The sequence below is a fragment of the Limulus polyphemus genome, unplaced genomic scaffold (genome assembly GCF_000517525.1).
Source record: "Limulus polyphemus unplaced genomic scaffold, Limulus_polyphemus-2.1.2 Scaffold1021, whole genome shotgun sequence".
Taxonomy (NCBI): domain Eukaryota; kingdom Metazoa; phylum Arthropoda; class Merostomata; order Xiphosura; family Limulidae; genus Limulus; species Limulus polyphemus.
In genome coordinates this window covers 164,190-174,838 of record NW_013666631.1, presented here as the reverse complement: position 1 = coordinate 174,838, position 10,649 = coordinate 164,190, and the positions used below count along the sequence as shown (strand labels likewise).

Sequence of the window (10,649 nt, the reverse complement as noted above, 5' to 3'; positions counted from 1 at the left end):
CTACAGACATAGACAGTTTATGAATTATTGTTTGTTTGTTTTGAATTTACGCGGTTCCGGGCGATGTGACTTCTTTGTTCAATACTGTATATATATATATATATATCCGTGTCAGCGTAAATTACTTGTACCTGATGAGGACAAAACCTTGTCGAAACGTTGTACATTTGCTGTTATGTTAAACTTGTTTTAAAGTTTTTCTTCATTACCCATTCAAGCCATCTCCAACCATTATTATTTCTAGCTATATAGGCCAAGCTTAAAAAAATGTTTGTTTCTCCTGGCAATTCACCCCTTTGAGATATGTAGGTAATTTTGTTTAAAGCATTACTGTAAATGCTTCCATAGTATAACTGTATGCATGTCTCTGTGTCTATGGATATATATTGTGCAGTAGTAGTAATTGTAATATGTACTCCATAGGTGTATGTTTGTGTAAATTTTTCTTTCAATGTCTTAATATATACTACATATTACTCTATTTTCCTTTCCAAAGGCTTTGAATTCTTTAGGCCTGAATTTCTCTACCTCATGCTTGATAGTACGCTTTGCAACATGTAAGCTTCTACAAAGCCAGCTATTCTCATTTTTCAACACAGACTCCATAATTCATATTTTTCATGTTCAGTCATGATCATCATAGTATTTGATAATTACAATGGGATAGCATACCTGTAGGTTACATTTATGAGTTAGAGTAGCATTCTGAGTCTGATTAAAAACATAATTCCTGATGTATGTTAACAAATTTGTTATAAAAATGCAGTTTAGAATTGAATTTTTTGATATTATGTATTTTTTTACTTTTCAGTTTCTTGAAAATAGCATTAAATTTAATGTAAATTACTAATAGTATCATCATTGCTCAGGCAAAACATAATTTTCATAGCCTTCAATCTTATTTGGTTACAGAGCCATGAAATAAACAATCAGACCCTTCTTGCCATGCCCACCTGTCACATCCTCTCTTTCAGAAATTGTCAATAGTTCTCTCTAATGTTAAATACTATATTACTTATAAACAATAGAAAGCCAAGATTTTCATCTAACAAATGTTGTTTCTTGTAAAGAGAATTGTCAATTTTACTTTCAGTTCAAGCTTGATTCCCTTGTGAAACACATTGACAAGCTCAGATGAAGTTTTAGCAGCTTTTGTCACATAGTTAGAAAGCCAGAAAAATTTGATAGTTATGGGAAATTGTTTGCTTTTTGTACATTATTATACTGTGTTCTTTGGTGCATTATTTGATTAAATAAAATATTATTTATTGCAGTACTACCATTATAAAAAGTAGGGTTAATTATCATTGACAGTCAACAGCAAAAAAAAAAGAAAACCCAGGCAACTATTTTATTTCTTTCTTTTTTTTCATGTGTGTGCTTTATTTATTATTATAAAAGTAACTAAAATGTAAAAATAGGAAACATTTTATGTTAGTTAAGATTAGATTAGATGAAATAAATGTTAATAATATAATTAACTTTTTCATGAGGTACGCTCGTGCGTGATGTAATTCAATAGTATCATGATCTGCATGTTTGCCAAGTGACTTACAACTCATAATGGTGTGAATAGTAGTTAGACAGGATTCAAAGGGCAATAAAACAACAATATTTAAGTATAAATAGATGTATACTGTTATGAAAAAATGTAGTTTCATATTACAATTCAAAATCATTCTAGAAAGAAAGAAAGGGTAATTTAGATTAATTAAATTTTTTTTTTTGTGATTATGAGGTCAATCAAATTGACCTACGTTGTATAAAGTTAGAGTAGAGAAAATAACAAAGTATAAAGGTTTACTGAAAAGAAATGTATGAAGTTTATTTAGGAGGTTATGCAAATAAAATTGAGATTTTAGAGACAACGAAAAGTATTTTTAATCGTAATGTGAAAATCACTTTGAACTTGAACTAGTATATAGAAATAATGTATATATTCCTGAACAAGTCTTTAATAAAAATACTTCATTAAAAATTGATTTTTTGTGTACAAAAGATTTGGAATGTTTATTAAATGTCTGCTAAATTTTGTTAAGATCACAAGGTGCATTAAAATTAAGTGTATGGAAACTATAATAAGTACAAAATGGTTAGAAGGTTAGAAGAGAGTTAGTATACCAGGTTGGAGATCATATTATCGTTCATTTTGCCATTTTTGTTTTTGTGCTTACAGTATTTCTTGTATTTACAAGAATAAATTTGTGTGATTTTATGAATATGCTGTTCATAAATCTTTGTACCAGAACTTGACATGGAACATGATCTTAAGTATTGAGTAACTTTGTCTTTAATATTTGAACAATTAATGTGCAGTGCATATCATCTTCAGCCTTACATTTTGAAAGTTTATTATTCATTAGAGTACATTCTTTGTGTAGTATATAATGTTTTCTGCATTCAATGTATTGAAACAGACAGTTTTTTTTTGTGATCATTTTAAACTTTGAAAAAGAAAAAGAATACGGTTATAAACAACCCTTTTCTTTTAAATTGATTTATTAGTAATATGTTTTGAAACAGTATTATGTATGATAATAAGAATGTGAATAAATGTCAAGAACTAATTATTTATAATATGTTTTTTTAGTTCCTTCACCAACAACAAATGTGATGACAACTAACAATATATTACCTACAACAGCCACTGAGACATCTACTACAGTTACTGTACCTGTCACCAGTGTGCCAAACACTCAGCCTTCCGTCCATCTGTATAATCATCTAGAGCTACAGAACCCCCCAGTTTCAGCAGTGGCACTATCTACCCTCCCATGTATTCCCACCTCTTGTTCTGCAACATTTCAGCAACAGACAATACCATCTCATGGTAAAATAGCTGATAGCAGTCGCCGTGGGACTGTAGATGAGATAATTGAGATCGTAGCTTCTACACCAATTTCACAAGATGACCTTGTTTCTTCCTTAACAAGCAGAGTTAATCATCACACAACTGCAGCTTCTGTTGTCACACCATCAAAGGTGTGGTTTTAGATTATATTTTATTTTAGTCTTTTTAACTTTGAGTAATATATCATAGAATATTGAATTTAATGAATATGATGGTGTGGTTGAGCTAAATCAATTGCAATTCAGTATTTTTGTTTGTGAGAGAAATTTGGTTACTTACCTAGAAAAAAAGAACATATTCATTCAACCTCAGTTACATTTAACTTTTAGTAATATTTAGACAACTTGTAAAATATTGATTTAACTATTTCCGTATGAACTTGGTCATTCTGACAGATATTGTAATCACCTGGTAACAATGAAGGTATCCATACTGTAACTGTTAATGTGGTATGTGTATTTTCATGAAATTTAGCAAGCTTTAAGTAAACATTACAAGTATTTTTTTTTTACAAAAAAAAATCAGATTTTGAATTAAGTATTTCCAAAAGATTTGTCCATGAATACATGGAGTCAGAGTGTTGATTAGTCTGAGGGCAAGGTAATTTTCATATTAAGGTCAAAAATACTTTTTTCATCTTATAGTTTTAAATTTCTTTTGCATAACCTCTAAAGTCTCCTAAATGACTCTCAAAGCTTTTTTTTTTAAATAAAACTGTATTGTGAGTATTATTTTTTATACCATAACTATATGTGCTCAATTGATTCAACCAATCTTGTAACCACCACAAAAACATGCAAAATAAATATAAGTTACCCTTTTTCCAATGCTGCATAGTTTTGGATTAGGTTGAACCTCCACATTGCATTCCACATTCTTACTATTGTTTGGATGTCAGTTCCTGGGGTGACAGGTGTTGAATATGCACACGAGGGCTTGGGTTCTCAGAAGGTACATACTCCTTTCCTTCTGGTTCCTGAGTCTTAGATGAATGGTAGAGGACCTCCTTCATCTGGCCCATATTGATTTTCTGATTTTGGTCTGATGCACCCTAGCCATTCTACATCATGGGCATGTCTCGTTTCAGCTGGTAGAGGACCTCCTTCATCTGGCCCATATTGATCTTCTGATTATGGTCTGATGCACCCTAGCCATTCTACATCATGGGCATGTCTCGTTTCAGCTGGTTGAGGACCTCCTCTTACCAGGGATGGGATGTTCCTTTCCAAGTTCCTACAGTTTGGTGCTAGAGTTGATCTCCTAACTATGGTTGGATGTGCCATTTCCACTCTATCTGGGGCACGTTTGGGTAATTCTCATATGTGTTTCTTTGCCACTTCTCTAGTGACAGTCATACTTCATTCCTTCGTACTCAAATATAGCAAATGATTGTTTTTTTACTTGCATGAAAATAGTATGGTGAGTAATTGTAATCATTCAGTGAAAAATGTCTTTTTTTCAGTTCCATGTTTCATAATGTAGTGAATAAAAATAGTAAATTCAAAATAAATCTTCAGATATTTAACTTTTTTTTTCAAAACTTTTTGTATACATATTAGGCTCAAAAATGGGCCTAACTCAATTTAATTTTTTTTTATAAGTGAATAGAAATATTGGCAGATAATGAATGATGTTGGATGAGGGTGCATAGGATAGGTTACTTCATCAACAAAGATAGCACATTCATGAAATTTAGGGAAAGGCTGCACACTTGCCCTATTTAATATAAACTAAGAAATTATTATGCCTCTTTTTTTTTAGTATAGAACTTGAACCTGAAAAATTGTTCTAGTATAAAACTCTTTGACATGAAATTAACCATAGTTTAACCACTGTCATTTTGAGCATCAGAAAAAAGTAGCCAAAATTGTGTGTGAAATTAAAGTTATTAATGACACAAAAACAAGGAAGATCTTGGACTAAATAATTAAATGACAAGTAAAGCCAATGCACGGTTTAATCCTATCCTGACGGGCATCTTTTACTGTGCATGTCTCATGAGGTTTTAGTGACATACATTCAAAATTTTATTAATCAATGTTTTGTTTATGTTATACCAATTAATATAGCATAAAATTTTAGCTAATAATCCATATTTAATTAGTACATATGTTTTAAGTTCTTAATTTTATTTGGCAATATTTTAATAAATCCTTAATTTCCCCTAGGACACATTTTCTCTAGGCACCTCCTCTTCTCTATTTTATCCACCACCCTTCCAGTATGTACAAAATTAAAAGTAAATTACTCACTATAAAATTACCATTGCTCAAACAACCATAATTTTTATAGCCTTCAATTTTTTTTGGTTACAGAGCCATCAAATTGAAAATCGGACTGCTTTTGTTACACCCACCTGTCACATCCTCTCTGTCAGGATTTGTTAATAGCTGTCTCTTATGAGTAATTCTATGTTATCTGTAACCAACAGAATGCCAAATGACTTATTATATTACATTGTTTTCTGAATGTAGAATTGTCAATTTCATTGTTAGTACAAGCTTCGTTCCCACAGGAAAGATAATGAGTAGCTTGTATGAATTTGTAATGGGTCTTATTGCATAAATAGAAAGCTGGAGAAATTGTGATAGTTAGGGGAAATTGTCTACTTTTTGCATGTTATTAGTCTATGTTCTTTGGTGCATTATTAAATTAAATATAAATTATTTAGTGCATTACCACCATTAGTATAAAAAAAAAAGTTGGGTTAAGTGTCATCAACAGCAAGAAAAAAAAAGATTCGGGTAAGTTCTTTATTTCTTGTTTTTTGTATTTATTCTTTATTTATTATTATAAAAGTGCCTAAAATGTTTTTAGTGATTACACGAAGGAAATTTGAGATTTTTGAGATGAGGAAAAGAATTTTTAATTTTGACATAAAAATTACTTTGCACACAAACTTTTCAAAACCAATACTCAACATATTCATGGAAGAATCTTTATTTTATTTTATTACAAATATTTCACTAAGAATTATGACTTTGGTTGGTCAAATTGACAGAGCCTGTGTTGAGAGTGTTGATTATATTGGGAAAACCAGATTGAAGGACAATTTTTGATATTCTTATGTCAGCCTTCATCCGCATGCTACACACACACACAGAGGTAACTTAACACACTGCTCTGCTGTAATATAGTTAAAAAATTAATATCAGTGTTTAATTATTGTCAGTGGGACACAAGGATTTTTGACTTGCAAGCTAAGATTAACATGTATGTTTTATGGACTTATAAGGCATTTGTAATATTTGATGGCAAAAATTTTTCCTGTTCTACAGTTTTCACTTTTAGTACACTTCTTTTTCTAATAGGCAAAAAAAGGAATAAAAAGGAAAGCAGATACTACAACTCCAATGACCAGTACACCAGTGACAAGTGATGTTAATGACATATCCAACTACCAACCTCTTCCTGATTTAAAACCTCCTAAAATGTCAGCAAGAAGAGAAAGTGGAAGGCCAGTTAAAAAGCCATCAAAAGAACTTTCAGTTGGACAAGTTGATGTAAGTTAAGATTATTATTTTTTATATCAGCATTATGTTATTGTTGCTTTACTTTTCTGAGAGACTTAATAATGGTGACTTAAAAATAAATTAATTTTTATTTATCTTTATTTTTGCAGTCTAACATTAAGACAAAGAAAGGGAAACAGTCAGAACAGATGAAGTATTGTACCAATATTTTGAAGGATCTCTTTCTCAAAAAGCATGAGGTATTTGTCAACTTAACCCTTTGTGGACTGGAGGTTATTTTCCATCTCACAGTGGAAATACTTATTCACATTCATTAAACTTAATACAAAGTTGCTAAATATAATCTAGTTTTAGCCTTAAAAACTTGTGTATTTTATTTTTATATCTTTATAATTTTTTTAAGGTATTGGGATTTGGAAAATTTTTGCAATAATTTCATTATATATATATCCAGTCAATTTCAGTCAATCTGATATTCATTAACTTATTTAATTTGATACTTTATTTTGCTGTTTGGAACAGTTGCCACTTCCAATTATAAGTCATCAGAAATGGTACAGACTGACAAAAATTTGTCAATGACCTAGTACCTCACTGTTCCCTTTATCAGGCTTGATATTTAGAATTTTGACAACAATATTTTTGGTTGAGATCAAATTATATGTGATAAATAAAGTTTTTTAAATCAATAATAATTTGCTTTACTTGTGCATTTGTTCAATGAATACAGTAAACTTAACAGTAATATTCAATATATAAGGATTTGAGATATTCACATAGTTTGCCTTCCTTACTGTATTCACTAAACCTTAGCTTACCTGATGTCATGTCTTAGAATAAAATTTCATTATTTCAAACATATATAATTTAACACAAAAACATTTTGTGGAAGAAAAAATTCTCATTTGTGATTGGTTCTCAAGTCTTCTGAATTTCCTATTAGATTCCTTTGTTTACTTCTACAAGAAATTTGGATAGCCAGTATATCAAGAAGCCACAAATTACTTTTCAAACCACTTTATTTACTCAACAGTGATGTGAATCTATATAAATATAATAGTACTGTCTGTTGGTACATCCATGGTACCACTTCCCAAGGTGTGAGGGATCTTCACCAAATTGGTAGGGAGGTTCTTTTTTTTGGGGGGGGGGGTACATACAAATTTTTGGTTTTGCATTTTATAGTTTTTATAAACATTTTTGCTTGAGTTTTGAAATATGATATGCAGTTGTGCACTTGACACTTGAATATGTTCACCAGTGATGATAGGATTAGAGTAGTTTTACTCTTTTATCATTACATTTGCAACATGCTATGTACTGTTTTTTTATGCAAAGTACTGTAAGACTTTTATAAGAATTATAGAAAACTATTAAAGAATTTCACACTGGTGGTTAGGGCACTTGACGTGCAATCTGAGGGTCATTGGTTCAAATCCCATTCTTGAACATGCTCACCCTTTCAACTCTGGGGGCATTATAATGTGATGGTCAATCCCACTATTCATTGATAAAGAGTAGCTAAGCATTGATGGTTGGTGATGTTACCTAGCTGTATTCCTTCTAGTCTATCACTTCAAAATTAGAGAAGGCTAGCACAGATAGACCTTGAGTAGCTTTGCACAAAATTCATAAACTAACAAACACATCTTCAAATCTCCTTGATAAAACCATAGAAGCAAAGAACAATAACAGCTACAAAAGTGAAATAAAGCAATGAGAACTGAAACTGAGTAATTGACTTTTTTTGTCAATGCATTTTTCAAAAAAAGTAAATATGTTGAATGATAGAACCTTATTAATAAACGTATAAAATGGAAATGTTAAGTAAGGTTATTTTTACCAATATGTATCTTACCTCCTCTCACAAAAAGCTTTTTCGACTTATACTGCCTTCTTTTGGTGCAAATTTTCGTTTGCTACTAGTCTTGATACTCCCACTTACCTTCACATATGTTAACATGAGATATCTGCATACTAACATGCAAATGATTATGCAGCAACTATCCACCAATAGGAGTGTGATACTACCCCTGTTGTAACTAGCACCCTCTCTAATCTTGCGGTTGTTAACCACTTCTCGATTGGCAGTCTTATGAAAAAGATGTGTTTTCATTTATGATTTGATTAATTTATTAAGAAGTTTGACTTAATTTTTCTACTTCATTAATATTGTCATTTACCATTTTTGTTCTCTTTTGTGGAGACTTACAAATTCTTTCATTTATCTTCTCTCCTCTTTCAGTTTCTAAGAGTTATACACACACACACACACACACACACACAGTTTCAGGTGGTTACGACTACCACTGCTGTTATTGCTGCAGTGAAATTACTGACAATACTCAATGGGTTGGAACCACGATTCTCAGCCCATACAGGTTCTAGGTCTGTCAACAGTTGACCTATTTCTACAACACTTAGAACACATTGATGACTGTCCTTTCATACCTTCTCAGGGTTTTAGTGATTGGGAAGAATTGGATTTGGACAGCCTCCCCCTCCTGATATGCGTGTCAGTCTCACGTAGTGTAAGTTTTTTCTTACACCCACACAATATTTGGTTCATGTTGGGGTGTTTTTCAACTCCCTCCTCCATTGGACCCAACCTGCTCCACTTCAGTCGAGAGTTATGGAACATCTCTGGTTTTGAGAGACCATTGGAGCCTTGTTAGGGATCACTTAGATGCCCTCTTAACATTCCTCTTCCCATACAGATGAACTTTGACTAGTGGTTGGATTGGAATAATACTAGTGAGTGTGTTCCTCTTCCAGAATGTCAACTTTTATGGATGCTTCTATTTCTGGTTGAGGGGGCATATCTTGACACTCATGAGGTTTTGGGGAGATGGTCTCTTTCCATGTTCTCTCTCCATATAAATCTCTTGGAACTTCTTGCTCCTATTTCTCTCCTCCAACATGTTTTTGCCGTACTACAGACCACTGCGTGTAGTGTTCTGCTGCTGGTTCCATAGTGGCTGCCTCATGCATGGTTTCCACTGCAGCATTGGTTTTTGGTGCCACATTCCCTTTTCTCTTCCTTTATCTTTGACACTCCTCCATCAGCTCTACTCTGGCATGCGTTCTCTGTCCATATTCGCGTGGCTTTTGTCCCTTCCCTCGCCAGAAGGACTGGACTTTCGCGTGTAGCTTCCTTTATTTCCCTTCCTGTTCATCCTTCCTCCACGGCAGTTTACCAATGTAAGTGGTACACATACTGTTTTTGGTCTGTCCACAGGGATTATAGTCCTTCTCATCCTACTACGGATACCGTCCTTTTCACCTTGTGTTTTTGAATAGGGCCTTTTGGTTCCTTCTGTTGTTGGCTATAGGGCAGCATTCTCTGCCACCTTTCAATTTACCAAATTTGCTTGTGTTTTCCAGTTGCCAGTCTTTTCCATGTTGTTTCATTCCTTTGTTTTCCCCTCCTTCTCGCCCTGCTTCACTTCCTGATTGGCTCCTCAATGGGGTCCTCAATGCTTTTCCCCATCCTCCTTTTGAACCTTTTCTTCGTGTTCATTAAACCACCTTTCTTTGAAGTCCCTGTTCCTGCTCTTGTTGGCGTGCAGATGTCATCATTCTGTTGTGTCTGCAATTGATATTCCCCTTGTTTTGTTTCATAGTTCCTACTTTCTACTCTTTCCTGATCATTCCTTTATTATTATTATCGTCATATTATTCCCACTTTTGAGATAGACTGCTCAGCTGGACCATTTGTAGGTATACCTTACAGTTTTTTTGCTTTTTAAATACGTTCATCCCAGACTGTACATTTATGGATTAACTTAAATATAGTAAACAGGGATCACTGCCCATCTCTGATGTTCTGTGGCATTTGATGCTCGTCTTACCATGGACCTGATATACAATTTCAGATGCTGCCAGGTGTTGGATGATGCACTTCGTCAACATGATTGCTTTTCAAAATAGGGTATCCCAGTCACCCATTTTACTGTCTCCAGTGCTGTGGTCCTCTGGCCTCTCCAACACATTATTTTCCTCCTCCTTCTAATGGAGTAGGAGTGTACTTGCCACTTACCAGTTTCTAATGACTGGGGTGGTGGACCATGGAGGCCTATCCTCCTGTGTGTGCACAATACCACTCAGTTGAGAGTAGGGTGGTGGCATTCTGCCAGTGTAGATGGCATGATGCCCTTCCTACTGCTGACCCAATGTATAGTTCTAGATGCCACCAGGTGTTGGATGTAGCACTCCACCATATATATTGCAGTTTTCCCTTCTAGCTGAGGTACCCTCCTTCCTTCTGTCTGCTTGTTGTCAGTTCCCAGGGATCGAGTGTTGGTTGGAGCCGTACCAGCCACATA

General features: G+C 33.4%; 1 protein-coding gene across 1 annotated transcript in view; it reads left to right on the top strand.

Moving 5' to 3' along the window:
* The window catches only part of LOC106461739 (bromodomain-containing protein 3-like), a 79,170-nt gene that overhangs the window by 35,611 nt on the left and 32,910 nt on the right, over positions 1-10,649 (top strand). Inside the window, 3 exon segments of the mRNA XM_022388763.1 lie at positions 2,591-2,982; positions 6,163-6,354; positions 6,474-6,563. Of these exon segments, the coding sequence (XP_022244471.1) occupies positions 2,591-2,982; positions 6,163-6,354; positions 6,474-6,563 (674 nt within the window).